The sequence below is a fragment of the Rhamphochromis longiceps genome, linkage group LG3, assembly GCF_057381845.1.
Source record: "Rhamphochromis longiceps isolate RC_006_pf linkage group LG3, R_longiceps_female_GT1.1, whole genome shotgun sequence".
Lineage (NCBI taxonomy): Eukaryota > Metazoa > Chordata > Actinopteri > Cichliformes > Cichlidae > Rhamphochromis > Rhamphochromis longiceps.
The window spans coordinates 63,184,027-63,199,010 of NC_140559.1; the positions used below are offsets into that span (position 1 = coordinate 63,184,027).

Genomic DNA, 14,984 nt, shown 5'->3' on the forward strand with positions numbered 1-14,984 from the left:
TTGAAGCTTTATTTATACAGGTCGGCTCATTGAGACTCAATGTCTCATTTACAAGAGAGACCTGTTCCAGACACACATATTAAAATTACAACAATAAGAGAAAAGTTTGTGTAATGTACTCAGTCACATTAAAAACGAGAACAAGTTCCCAGAGATGGTTTCACAAAAACATGTGTACGTCTTTTGAAGTCTGCAAGTGAAATCAACGGAGAGCCTTAAATCCTTCGGTTATGTTTTCCATGAAGACGGAGCAGAAAAGGAGAACGCCTTCTTCCCAAGCTCTGCATGAACTGATGGAACAGTGGATGTAATGATGTCCTGAGACTGCAGGCTGTGACTAAACTGTTTGCCTAACATGTACTCTGATGAATAGGAGGCAGTAACCCAGAAACAGATTGATAGATAAAATGATACTAATGGACCATCCTGTGTAAGACCAATGAGGACCAGTTAACCAGAGAACACAGAGTATAGTGGTGTTCTTCTGTTGTAGAGAAAGATTAAAAATATAAGACACTGGCTCAGCTATGATATTTGCAGCCAAGTGCAAGAAGGAAGGAGAACGATTGTGAGGACGAGTTTCTGGTGTTGGGGCTATTCAAAGCCTTACAAACCTCTTCTACTGTGACAGGTGTGAAGGAAAAGGTATCAGTAAGCAGGAACTACGAGCAGAGTTGTGTGCAAGAGGTTTACCATCAGATACTGTACTGAACAAAGAGCAAGAAGCAACAAAGTGTTTGTTAAAGCAACATTTCAGTTTTGTCTGACACAGGAGTGGAGTCGATATTTAAGTGAGGAGGAAGCTCTGAGGAGTCACAGCTGGCAGAGACACTTTATAGTTTGCCAAAACCTCCTACGGTCGTTTGGACTGTCAGTCGTTAAAGTAAAAAATAGTTACATCTTGATGATGGAGGCAGTAATCCGATTACACAGCTAATGAAAACGTAGCCAATCAGCATCAGAGCCAGACTTCCTGCCCAGGCCTGGTTTCTCTCATGTAGGAGATCGGCCGGTACTGAACCAAACCAGGCCTGTCCCGACCTTTCACCCTGACCTGGCAAAAAGGGGCGTGTCTGTCCACAAAGTAGACACAACTCTCCTGTAAATGTTCCCAAACTGACATTGTCAGCCTGTTTAATACGACCCCAGTTCAAACTGATGCGGGCTCGGAGCGTGAGATTTTAGTGTTTCTCACAGCACCAACTACGCAGTGATCACTCAGGTCGTTGGCAAAAACTGCAGATGTGGAAAACTTACGCAGCATATTAGTTAAAAAAGGTCAATAAGAGCAGATTTATCTGGGTGTTTAGGATCAAGGCGTGTGAGGCTTTACATAATTTGAGTCAGTTTTAAAAACAAGCAGCGTGCCTTAAAATCATCAGACACAGAAGAAAGCCAGTCCCAATGAAAATCATCCATCTGAAAGACGTCATTAAAATGCAGCTCAGATAAAAGTTGAACCAGAGACGGTGATGTGCTGGGGGAAGCAGGTGGAGGCTGATAGCAGCCAACAACAGTCTGATTTCCAAACAGATCAATAGTTAAGGCCAAGATTTCAAATGGCTGAGGTGCAGATGGAGAGAACAAGACTTGAGCAGCAAGACAGAGCTTCACATAAACTTCCAGACCTCCGCCTTTTCTGGGACAGTCTGAGAGCTAAATGTTAAATCCATCAGTTGCTACGTTTTTATCCAGTAAAGATTTGGAAAGTCTCAGAAACAACAACGATACCAGCACCGCTTGAACAGGCCCAGATTCCAATCATATCCATGTCAGGAAGCACACGACGTGATGCACGTGTAACCCAGACAGTTTTTAACATCTGCTGGTGTTTCACATTCAGCCAGAGGCCCAGGGTTAGGTTGGATACCAGACAATAATAAAAGCATCGTTATTAGACTCTAGAGCTCGTTTATACCTGACACCACATGTAGAGTTTAAGTTCACACAGAGACGATGACATTTTTCTACAACCAGCAAACAATAAACAAGAAATGTAACAAGAGTTTCAGAAGAAGCTGTTTTACAGAGAAATGATTCCCTGAAGACAAAATTATTATTATCATCTTTATTTCTCCAGGTGAAAATTTAATTGAGATTAAAAATGTTGTTTTCAAGAGAGACCTGGCATCATGGCAGAAAGAGTCAGAAATACATCATAATTCAAACAAATACAAAATAGGAAAAACATCCTACATAAACTTCATAAAGTTTCATTAACAGACTTTGAACAATGGACTTCAAACTTCCCCCCAAAACAACAGAAACACATTTGAAGACAATGAATGACATTTATCCCTCTAAAGAAGGACTTAGACTACGATTTAATATGAATGAGAACATGTTCATAAATGGATGCAACCAAAGATTTCATCAATCCCTGATTTAGAGACAACAGAACGTTTGGTTTGATTTCACAAGATAAGAATGACGACTGAGTTGGAAGATTGTTTTATGTTTAGTCAAATCTTTCATACATAAAGTTGGATTACAAAATCATCCCCTAAATTTGTTGTTTTATTCAAGGAATTGAAATTATAGAGAAAATCTGTGAAATGACTTAAAGAAAACAAACCACAAAAACTCTATGATGCTCTAAACCTCCTGGTTTAGGTCGGACACCTTTCTGATGATGAGTGCATCTAACATTTCCTCAGAAGTCAATGTGCCATATGATTGCATTAGCAATAAATTACACACTATATAGAACCACTTCATAGGATTATATTTGTGCGCAGATGTTTGCAGCTATCAGCGAATATTTATCAGCTATTTTGAAACAAAAAAAGACTTTTTATCCATAACAGCAAATGAACTGTACAACAGAAAATACAAATGCTATTTATGGTCTCCTCACAACAATGATAAGAAAAATAAACTGGGCTAATATGTCATGTTTGTTAATACAGAGACACACATGTTAATGTGATCTCTGGTCTCCTCTGAGTGGGAGTTATTATAACTGACTGTAAAAAGTCAGCACAAGGAAAATAAACTCCACCTAAACTTGGTTTATATCTGACCCAGACAGACTGCAGGTCATAACTTCTTACCAGAAGTTCAGTTCACCTGACACTCGGACCGGCAGCCGCCTCGGGTCTCTGCTCCTCCTGCCTCCCCTTTCCCTCATCCACCTGCTGCCTCTGTGGAAGCTCCGCCATAGCCACCACCAAACAACTGACTTATTTTTACACATCGACCAGCATCCAGCCAATCCACCATCTTTCATTGTTTATACCGTTACAAAAAAATAAAAAAACATCATCGGCCCATTAAAAACGAAAAATCACCATCAGTATGCCCGATGGCCAGTCCAGCTATGGTCGTGCCATCAGTTAACCCTTCACGTGGCAGCTGTGACACGCGTGCCCAGGGTTGCCGACCCCTGCTCTAAAGCATCTGATTTGGATTCCTGAGATCAAATATATTTTCCTTTGTGTTTGTTTTCTTCACATTTGTGGCTTTAATGTAGTGTTACATCCTGTTTGTTTGCTTCCATCTGTATACATGTCCAGATTCACTGTTATGTTTCTATTCTTACATTGCTGTGTGATCACTGTTCCCTCTGCTGACTGATGTGACCTTTTGTATCTCACACTGATACTTGTCATATTTGTATCTGCGCCTAAAAGATAAAAAGTTTTCCATGCTAAAACACAGCTCCACCTCCTGCAGTTCTCCCTCTGAACCACTAGATGTCTCTGTTATCTAAATGAAGACGTGCAGCACAGCAACCACAGCAGCGCTCAGATCACACGTGTCCTGTTATTATGTATAAAAGCATGAAACAGGTGAGACAGGTGGGATCAATATTAATGTTGTGGAAATATATGAAAAAGCAACAGAAGAGTGAAAACATTTCGTGTTTCTAGAAAGATCTTTCAGCTCACAGCTGCTCACAGACTGTATTTACAAGTGACAAACTGCAACTCTACAGTACATCTACAGTATATATCAAATATATTCTGTATTCAAATCTATTGAGTGATGTTTGAAAGTCTTTCCAGGTGAGTTTGATCCAGGAGGGTCTGAAGCCAGAGTCAGACAGAGACTGTGCAGAGACTGTAGAAGGACAGAGCAGCAGCAGAGCAGTCCAGATACACTGATGATCCTCTGTCAGATCCAGAGGGACACACAGGGATGATGCTGGACTCTACATTGTGTCTGACAGTGGAGCTGTTCTCAGAGCAGTTCACTCTGCAGCACTGACAGTCATCTGCACTTCTTCTCATTCCTCTGTCAGTCACTGCTGGATGAAGCTCTCCTCTCCACCTCCCAGTAACATGGCCCAGTCAGAGCGTCTCTACACACAAGCTGCTGCTGCTTCAACCTCTCTGGATCATCAGGACACAGCTCCTCCTCTCTCAGCACACACACCGTCCTGTTTACCATCATCGCCTCCACCTGCAGAGAGAAGAAGGAAGAGCAGAGGAGATAAACGAGTGTTTCCAAAGACTCTTCATCAGCTGTCAGTCAGTGATGCAGCACATCCAGTATAAAGAGCAGCAGGGACTTCAGTGCTGGGACTGTACTAGGACTCATTGTTGCTTCACTTTTTCTAATCTTTGGATTTTTATTGAAGTTGATGAAAATGTTTTTCCCTCCTAGTTTGAGTTTGGACTTTCATTCATTAGAAGAACCTTGGTGTGTCCACTCTGAGCTCTGTAGGAACCCCAACAACAAGCCCAACAATCCAGATGGACGGTTCCAGCTGTTAACTGGAGGAATTCCATCCAAACATCTGCTCTCACTAAATTCTTCCTCACCTACAGACTGTGTTCTTCACTGCTTTAAACTTGGAAATGAATGCAGTCATTGGTCTGCGTGCTGCTTTGTTCAGAGAGCTGATTGGCTGTTGACAGTGTTTGATCAGAGCGTGTCAGCCGTTACCATGGTGACCATAAAGGTCAGAAACAGGAAGTGTTTGTGTCCAATCCTGAAGCCTGTCACCATTCTCCTCTCACAGCTTCACTGAGAAGCTGCAGCTTTACAGGAAACACTGGATCTTTGTTTCATACTGACTGTGTTTAGTACAATACTGCTGACAGCACCACCCACTCACTCCATCACTCTACTGACCCCAGAGTCTCCAGTCTGTAGTCTGGACTCTGCTGAAGATCAGACAGCTGCTTCACATCTGGATCCTTCAGGTTGTTTCCGTACAGGTGCAGCTGTCTCAGATGGGAGGGGTTGGACTTCAGCGCTGCTGCCAGATAATCACAGCTGATCTTTGACAAACCACAGCTCATCAATCTGTATAAAGAATGAAAGATGTAAGTTTATTAGACAAAGTGTGAGCTTGAAATCATTCAGTGTTTCATCATCTGTTCAGAGCTGAAGAAGGTTCAGAATGTAGAAGTTTAGAAAATGGAAACTCCAAACAGCTGAAGCCAACAGGAAGCAGCTTCAAACAGGAAACTGTGCAGAGTTTCAGACTATATGTCCTGATGCAGCCAGTTGGATTTTGGAGATTTGAATCTCTGTTCTGTGACTAAGTCCTTGAATCATTTCTTCCAGTTGGTCCAACAAGACAGACTAAGTGTTGGACATGTGTTGTGGCTCCATTAGGGGAGCTTCTAAATGTGATGTGATGGCCCCTCTGGGTCTGTCAGGTCACAGCACTGAAGAGAGCTCAAACTGGGCACACAGTTGTTCCAGTCTGGACCAAAGACTCTATACTGGGACTGAGGGACTGCTTTGACTGCACCCACTGGGACTTTTTAAAGGCTCATGTTCTCACTGAGATCATCGATTTCTACTTACATTTCTTTCTGGGAAAAATGGGGATTACTTTGGAAACAGGAAGTATTTTCCCAATAAGCAGCCCTGGATTAGTAAATCACTCCAACATGTTCTCAGGCAGAAGAAGCTGTCTTGTTATGAGGGAGAGAAGAAAAAGATTGAGGCACAGAAACTTGTTGAAAGAGAGATAAAGCAGCTAAAATCAGGTGTAAAAGTAAAGCAGAGGATGAGCTGAATAAAGGACACTCAAGGCTGGCTTGGAAAGGAATGAAGTCCATGGTGGGGATGCAGAACAAGGAGCAAAGATGAATGTGATGCTGAATCAGCAGAAGACTTGGACTCATTGGATTCCAGCTTTGATATCATTGATTTCAATGAAGAGCTTTGTGATTGTAGCAAAGGGCTGGTAGCTCTGAGAGTCCCACTGATGAGGTGTTTGTGTGGAAATCTCTTAGTGGGACCAAAGAGAGAAAAAGCCCTGGTCCTGATGCTGTGGGAGGGAAATGATTGAAGTGTGCTGTGAGGAACTGACTGGGAGATTTTCACACATTTTCCAGTCCTCCTTGGAACAACAGGAAGTTCCCAGCATATGGAAACAAAGGTTAAGTGTCCTATGGCACTCAGTGATGATGGTGCTGTGGCCCCACCACCTCCACCTCTTTGTAAAGGAACTAACTGTAATCTGAAGCTTCAAATGGAACTAAGACTTCCTCCACTAGGTGGCAGTGTCTGATGAGAAAGTGTTAGTGGAGCTGGCCTGGAGTCAGAAACAGGAAGATGCAGGATTTGGGCTGAAATGGGGAAAAGTGGTTCGCACTAGTGCCTTAAAGCAAGAAGGTTGTAGGTTGAAGCTTGTTGGCCTTTCTGTGGAGGTTGGATGTTCTCCCACAGTCCAATGAAATGCTGCTTAGGTTCATTGGTGCTTCTAAATTGGCTGTAGGTGTGGATGTGAGAGAGTGCTTCTCTGTCTCTCTCTGTTGGCCCTGTGATGGACTGCTCACCTGTGCAGGTGGACCACGCCTCTTGCCCTATGACAGCTAGGGCACAGGCTGCAGCCCTGTGAGCCTAAGCTGAATAAACAGTTAGCAAAAATGATCCATAGATGGCCTGAAATCCCCCAGTTAGCAGTTTGGTAGATAGCTATGACATGCTAATCCCATCCAGCAGCTGTATTCTACCTGTAAGCTGATCCCTGCTGAGCCAAAGCACTTTTTCATATACAAATTACAACCTTTAATAGAAACCTATTGGTCAGCATCTTATTAGCCTGCTGTTAGCTTCATTCCACAGAAAACTGAGAGAAACTAACAGAGTTGATAAAGAATAAAGAGAAATGTGCTGATTTAAAGCCTTTGAAGTGCTTCAGATGATCTCTGTCCACTTCTGTCCACTCATTCATTCATGTAAGCTTTCTAATGCAGCTTTGATCTTCACAGTCTGCTTCATGAAACTCATTCTAACCCTGAATGTCAGAGTGTTCCTCCTTCTCTTTCCCATCATTCATGCTGGCAGTGGAGGAGATTTGGATGTTGGACTGTGTTTTGGATGATGTGTGTATGTTTGTGTTGGACTGCTGTCTGTAAAGCAAACGCACATTTTGCTTTGGATTTCAGTGTCAGACAGACTTTAAGGTGGAATGAAGAGTTGGAGAGTTTCACAGTGAATTATCCAGTGGAGGATTTTTCTTCTTCTTTGAAGGTTTGAAATGTGAACATTGTTCTGCTGCAGTCAATGGACTAAACCAGAGAAGAAGAAAACAGACTTTACCATGAAGATCCTCAGTGTGGATCAGTATAATATCAGCCTGATGTCTGCAGTTTAGTGTCAGCACAACTTTCACATCATATTCATCTCAGCACAACTAAAACATGCTGACTGACCTCAGAGTTTCAAGTCCACATCCTGGACTCTCCAGGAAACCACACAGATGCTTCACTCCTGAATCCTGCAGCTTGTTGTTGGAGCTCAGCTCCAGCTGTCTCAGATGGGAGGGGTTGGACTTCAGTGCTGCTGCCAGATAATCACAGCTGATCTCTGACAAACCACAGTCCCACAATCTGTATAAAGAATGAAAGATGTAAGTTTATTAGACAAAGTGTGAGCTTGAAATCATTCAGTGTTTCATCATCTGTTCAGAGCTGAAGAAGGTTCAGAATGTAGAAGTTTAGAAAATGGAAACTCCAAACAGCTGACAGAGTTCATACGCCTTTGTCAGGGTCAAATTCAAGCAAGACCATGTGAAAATTAAAACACATCATCCTAGGTGAACTTAAACACCTTTGTTCCCCTTTTGTTAAGACATAGAAAAGTACACCACACAAAAATACTGCAAAAGGAAACGGTCGCCTTATATACATAGTGTATAAACTCAAAATGCACATTTCACTTCAAATTAAGATTAAGGCTTTGAACAGATCACATAGTTCAGTTCAACATATAAGACTTTAAGAATGCACAAGCATCTACTTAAAATCTATTTAATTTATCATCCATGATATTATTTTGTACAATTCCAATGTATTTTGTTCATCTCCCTAAAATAAACAGGCAGTCTTAAAGTATGAAATATTCATATACAAACACATATAAATGTGTGTACTGTCTCAGTGGCTGATAGTACCCCACAGGCCTCAGTGTGAGCTTGAAGACATTTATAATGTTTAAGTAGTTTAATGTGCAGGTGCTGACGATAAACACATTTTGAATGAAAGCCGGGGAACTTTGGTAGCACAGAAACAAGTGGCTATTCTTTGTGACTATATGGATCACTCACAATACCATTATTTCACACAAAGGCACCAAATTAATACTCAAAAAAGCTGCAGCAATACACACAAATATAAACAGTACTTGGTGACAACTTTGCTTTTAGCCTTTAACCCTTCTTGACTACTTTTGATGTGGCCTCTATATTTTACCTTTAAAAACAGTTTATCTTGCCAATCTGTTATTTTCTCATTTTGACCAACTGTATCAGCACAATTTATCTAAATTCAGACAAAATTTAAAATACAAGTAGAAAGTGATATTTTGACTGTAAAAACCACACACATGTTTAACGAATCATCTTCATAACTTGAAATGCAAATAGAGATTGTACATTTTTAAAAATACGCACACGTTTTGCAAACAACAAAGTTATATGGTACTATTTACCAAAAAATGCAGCCAAGGCTCAGACGTTTTTCATATAATCATTTCAAACTATTTACAGAACAATCAGGTGTCAAACAATAGTTTGTGTCACTCTAACACATATGAGAACAGCACAGGGATAAACCTGCAGGTCTGACAGCAGGTGTGTCACTCAGCGTTTACACTGCAATCTGCCTTTGTTGGCTTTAAGGCAGCAACTGTGACGATCACTAGTAGAACTGACACACAAAACAACACAACAGCTACACACTAAATACACAAGACAACAAACTAACTTGAGACCAAACACGGTAAACGTCACAAATCTCTCACGTATCAAAACTCTCTCTCTCTTTCGCTCACTCGCTCTCTCTTGCCGGTCACTCCTAAAACTTCCCCCTTTTGCTAAACAACCAAATGTCATGTTTCCATATCATTTTTGATTGGTCGACATGGTACATTTTCCCACCTATAGGGCTTTGGAGCGTGATGTCACGGGAGATGGGCCATGCCCCCTTCCGCCATGACAGTAGGCCAGCCAAAGGATACCATTTCAGCTATGGATCGTACGTGTTGTGTTGTCGGTTGCAACGTTAGATCACACGATCGTGAAGGCAAGAAGCTGGATAACGGGCTCTCTTTTCATCGTTTTCCATCCTGGAGGCAACGTGAGGGATCCCATGTATCCGATATTACTAAACAAAGACGTCAGGCTTGGATTGCAGCGGTGAGACGAGCGGATATCGAGTTCTCTGCAATCCCCAGCTTTTTGTTGGTTTGCTCACGGCATTTTCTTTCCGGTGAGTTCTAAATTAATTCATATCACTCTTGAAAGGCTTTTAGTGTTATTTTCAACGTGCTGAGGTCATAGATAATGAGATAAAACATGCTAATGTGTGATGCTGCAGAACCACATCATGTCGACTGAGTAGCTTATGATTTGGCATTATTGCAGGCAAACCAGCATATGAAATGGATGTAACAAATCCAGACTGGGCACCAACACTGCACATGGGGCATGACGACATACCTGTATCAGACTCGGACCGGCACTCAAGGCGTACGCAACGGAAGCGAAAAAGAGCACCCATCGGAGGTAAACAACCCCCCCCCCTCTAAAAACATACTAAATTGCTATCACTGTACACTAATCCGCACATAACTTCCAGATGAATCACACACCTGTCATTGGAATATTGGTGTACATTTACCTTATGTCTAATTTTATCTTACAGGCTTTCGTTATGCAGCTGCAGAGTCTGAAGGTGTGCCCCGTGCAGAAGTGATTGATGAAGATCTGACAGAAGACCAACAGCAAAATCACAATGTCATGGAGGCAGTGGACAGCAGTTGTGTTGGACAAGTGGAGGTTGAGGTACCAGCTGCAAATGTGGATATACTGAAGAAATGTAAACCTTTTAAAATGATGACAGATTACAAACTCTCAGCTGTGTCTGTAATCAAACCTCTGTAACTTTGCTTCACTTCAGCAGCATCAGCTCATGTTCACATGTTGATTCATGGTTTGCTTCAGTTTTTGATGGACTGCAGAATATTTTGAAGGTTATCTGCTATAAAAAGCCAGAACAGGAAAATCGGCTTCATGTGTTTCTGTTTGATCCTCAGTGACTTTGACACAAAGGCCTCTGCTGTGATGATCACACCTCTGATCAAGTCTCACAGTGTCAGCTTTGTTTTTATACATATGGATATGTGCTGATAAATGATCAGAATTATAATATTTCCCACTGCCTGCTGTGTGCCGTGACCTTTGACCTGCTAAAGACAGTCAGCTGTGGATTATTCATTGTTGTGTCTGATACTTAGAACTGTGAGGAAGAACACTACACAGTTAATCAGGGTCCCCTCTCTCTGAATCAGGAAAGGTGGGCAGGCCGCATGTGGGCCGCGGGCCATACGTTGAGTCTCACTGTTTGAAATGTGAACATTGTTCTGCTGCAGTCAATGGACGAAACCAGAGAAGAAGAAAACAGACTTTACCATGAAGATCCTCAGTGTGGATCAGTATAATATCAGCCTGATGTCTGCAGTTTAGTGTCAGCACAACTTTCACATCATATTCATCTCAGCACAACTAAAACATGCTGACTGACCTCAGAGTTTCAAGTCCACATCCTGGACTCTCCAGGAAACCACACAGATGCTTCACTCCTGAATCCTGCAGCTTGTAGTTGTCACTCAGGTCCAGCTCTCTCAGATGGGAGGGGTTGGACTTCAGTGCTGCTGCCAGATAATCACAGCTGATCTCTGACAAACCACAGTCCCTCAATCTGTATAAAGAATGAAAGATGTAAGTTTATTAGACAAAGTGTGAGCTTGAAATCATTCAGTGTTTCATCATCTGTTCAGAGCTGAAGAAGGTTCAGAATGTAGAAGTTTAGAAAATGGAAACTCCAAACAGCTGAAGCCAACAGGAAGCAGCTTCAAACAAACACAACAAGAGAAAAAACTCTGAATGTTTCACATTAAAGTCGTACATTTATCATAAAAACAGGACAAAGACTTGAAAAAGTCATGTTTTTCCTTCCAGGAATCACAAGGCTTCACTTTTAAAGGTGAAGTGTGAAAGAAATGGACATATTTGAAGTCCAACACCTTTTTCCAGTCACATTATTAAAGCAGACAAACTACAAGCTCATTTTCATTCCAACAAGTCATCTTCTGACCTGGACTAACAACACTGGTCTCTATGTGCAGCTGGCTGTGAGACCAGTGCTCAGGGAGCGTCTACAAAGTGCAACACTGAAAGAACATCACACACTAGCTTTGTCCCAAAACGTCGGCTGCATCCTTCGGAGGACCCGGTATTCGCGGTCTACGTGGGCCGGGTCCTTCAAAGACCGAAAAGGCTGGAAGTGCGAGGCTGTGAAATGGGACGGTCTAGCCTTCAGATTTGCGTCACCGCTGTGTCGGTGGAGTTTAATAAACTCGGCCGTCTGCTCCTTGCTATCTAAAATATAACAGGACACTGGCGTAAATTCTCGACCGTCTCACACTTCTGTTTAATCAGTTTCCTGTTTAACGTTTATTCAGCTGTGTGAAAATCCCGGAGGAACTTTGATCTCAGCCAAACCGATTTACTCCGGAACAAATAAAACACAGAAAAAAGGCAAACAATTACATTTTTAAGTTATCCGAGTGACTTATATATCGTGTTTCACCTGAGTAGCGAAAGAGCGGGGTCTGAAAACGATGAAGCCGGGCGTCCGCTGCTCTCGCCGGCTGGAGTGACCATTGAACCCCCCGGCTTGCTAGCGAGCGGGTGGGTAACAGACGTCTCCGAAAACGTCGGCACACTTTTGCAAATATGCGATGTCTTGATAAACCAAGCAGATATTTGAAGTTTACACAGCTACTTTCTCGCCTGAAAATATGTTAAAAGTTTATTTTGTGACCCAGAAAGATTAATAAGAGTAATTTGAAAACTTAGTAGCTGCCGCCATTGTTGGCAGCTGAAATTTGGCTGGGCCGCGCTATGAATTCTGGGATATGGTGGGCCACGAAGGACACACCCGACGAATCCTTCAAATTCGGGGAAATGAAGGACGCATTTGTCGGGCACATTTGAAGGAGTCGACAAATACGGACAGCCTTCATCGCCTGGCTGTGACGTAATCGGCCTTCAAATGCAGCCTCTGGAGGATGCAGCCGACGTTTTGGGACACAGCTACTAATTTGCTTCCATCATCCAACCTGAAGAGGAAACAGAGACGCCTCCCCTTCAAAGTAAAAGCTGCTCCTTTTGGACACAGTATCAAAGAAAGTCTACAGTATAACATAGAAAAGACAGAACAAAGTTTTGGTTGTTTTTAAATTGTGCAGAAATGAAACTACACTAAGCTCAATTATGTGACAGACATTTCATCCCATGTCAGTTTGGCCTCATCCTGGGCCGGATTATCCAGCACACACTCTGACCACAGGCCCAGGGGCCACGCACAGCTGGGCTCCATCCAAGAGACAGGAAACAAACCAACACAATAATAAAAAGCACCATGTGATCTTCTTACATCTTCAAGACAAACATAGTAAAAACATGAGCATATTTGTTTCCTGATAAAATGATGTGACAGGTAGAACAGAGTAAAGTGGTGGTGTCACAGCCTTTCTCCCCTCTGCTGCCGAGGCTGTTAGTCTCTCCCAAACTCAGCTACAGGACTTCCAAATGAATGAAAGCAGCAGAAGTGGCTTTACAAATGAAAGAGGAAGAGGAGAAGAAGAGGAGAGGGAGGCCACCCTGACCAACACTCCAGCTGAAAACATCACACTTCCATTAAAGTTGGTGAGGAAATGTTGAGCAGGATGAGCTGCTGGCTAATCTGGAGGCTGTAGCAGCAGCTCACAGTCACAGTGGATTTCCACTCATGAAAAAGCTCTGGCTGCTTCATTTCTCATCTCATATCAGAGACTTTAATGCTTCACTGAAGCTGTACTGTGATGCTTCCATATTCCAGTGAGGCCTCCATAATGATTTCAGCTGTTCTGTACACACACTGTGTGCCCTGTATGGCTCAAAGTCTCTGCAGCCTGTTTTTATCTGCTATCATCAGATCTTCATCATCCTCATTCACATCCCTCACACACTCTACAGCCTCATCAGCACTGACTTCATCTTCACTGACTGATGGAGCACAACATGAACCTGTGGAGGCTGAAACACTGTCCTGTCAAACATCTCCCCGTCACCACTCCACTTCTGTCAGCCTTTAAATGAACCCTGCTCAAGTCAAAAACTGTTGTTCAGTCGTTTGGAAAGACAACATTTCTGAAAGCACTCAAACTTCTTCACATTTGTCTTCAGACACATCCTGAACATTTAGGAACTAAAGAAAGTTTCAAACATCAAAGACATGAAATATAGAAAAACAACAACAGCCGCAGTCAGTGAACTCACCTCAGAGTCTCCAGTCGACAGTTTGGACTCTCCAGTCCAGCACACAGAAGCTTCACACCTGAATCCTGCAGGTTGAGGTTGTTACTCAGGTCCAGCTCTGTCAGATGGGAGGGGTTGGACTTCAGAGCTGAGGCCACAACTTCACAGTGAGATTCTGAGAGTCGACACTGAGTCAGTCTGTGATGATAGAAAATATAAAATGTGTTATTATAAAAGCAGAAAATCTGCATTATAAACACAGACTGAATGTATATGAAGACAAAACAGAGTGAGGTCATAATCTGATGAATCTGCTCTTCACATCTGTGCTTCAGCTCCTCTTACTGTGTTTGACATGACACAACGATTGAGTCTCTCTCAGACCTGCAGACTTTTAATGAGAATCTTTGTTTGGCTTTAATCTGCAGATGAAGGAGGAAGATGGTGTCACATTTAGGCTTCCATAATGTCCACAGTCTGTCACTGAGATCTGATCCAGAGTCAGAGTGAAGACACACATTTGGACTGTTTCCTGTTTTGACTCCAGAACATTTTGAATGAGTTCAGCTCAGTGAAGAGTTCCAGCTGGAAAGATGATCTCTGTTTGCTACCTGCTGTCAGGTACGACTGTTCACGTCCACACGCAGGAAAAACCTGCTGACTGTTACCAAACGGAGCAGAAATCTCATCACTGGACAATAATGATGAATGAACTCAGAGCTGCTGATATCAGATCTGATTTCAGGGGAACTAAACACAGAAATGATTGGCTCATTTTAGCTTTCTGAGCCATTATCTGCTGGTGTGTCGCTAGTTGGCAGAAAATGATTTGTATTCCTGTTCAGGGCTTCAGTGTTTATGAGTCCAGATCCAGGTGACAGCAAGTCACAATGATGTTACCTGTCTGTGTCCAGCAGCAGCCTGTATTCACTTTGAATATTGTTATAACCTGACATGGATCAGTTTGTCTTTGATTGGTTTGTAAATGTCACTGTTTCCATTGGACCTGAGTGACGTACAAAGACAGAGAGGGAGAGAAAGGAGAGAGAGGATGGAGACAGCAAAGAGAGAGCAAACACAAACAGGTGAGAGTGGACAGGTGACCAAGGTCAGCAACCAATCAGAGAGCTTCTGTTTGACCCACAGTCACTGATGATGACTGCACATAACCAAGCAGTGTGTTACTCTGATATCAAATATGGATCCTGCTCTT

The 14,984-nt window shown here is 42.5% G+C and overlaps 1 protein-coding gene across 1 annotated transcript in view; it reads right to left on the reverse strand.

The window, feature by feature from the left end:
• LOC146675685 (protein NLRC3-like) overlaps positions 1-14,984 on the reverse strand; it is a 388,198-nt gene that overhangs the window by 21,081 nt on the left and 352,133 nt on the right. Inside the window, exons 9-10 of the mRNA XM_085400614.1 lie at positions 13,793-13,969; positions 7,623-7,799 (exon numbers count right to left, since the gene is read on the reverse strand). Of these exons, the coding sequence (XP_085256740.1) occupies positions 7,623-7,799; positions 13,793-13,969 (354 nt within the window). The remainder of the gene's footprint in view (positions 1-7,622; positions 7,800-13,792; positions 13,970-14,984) is intronic.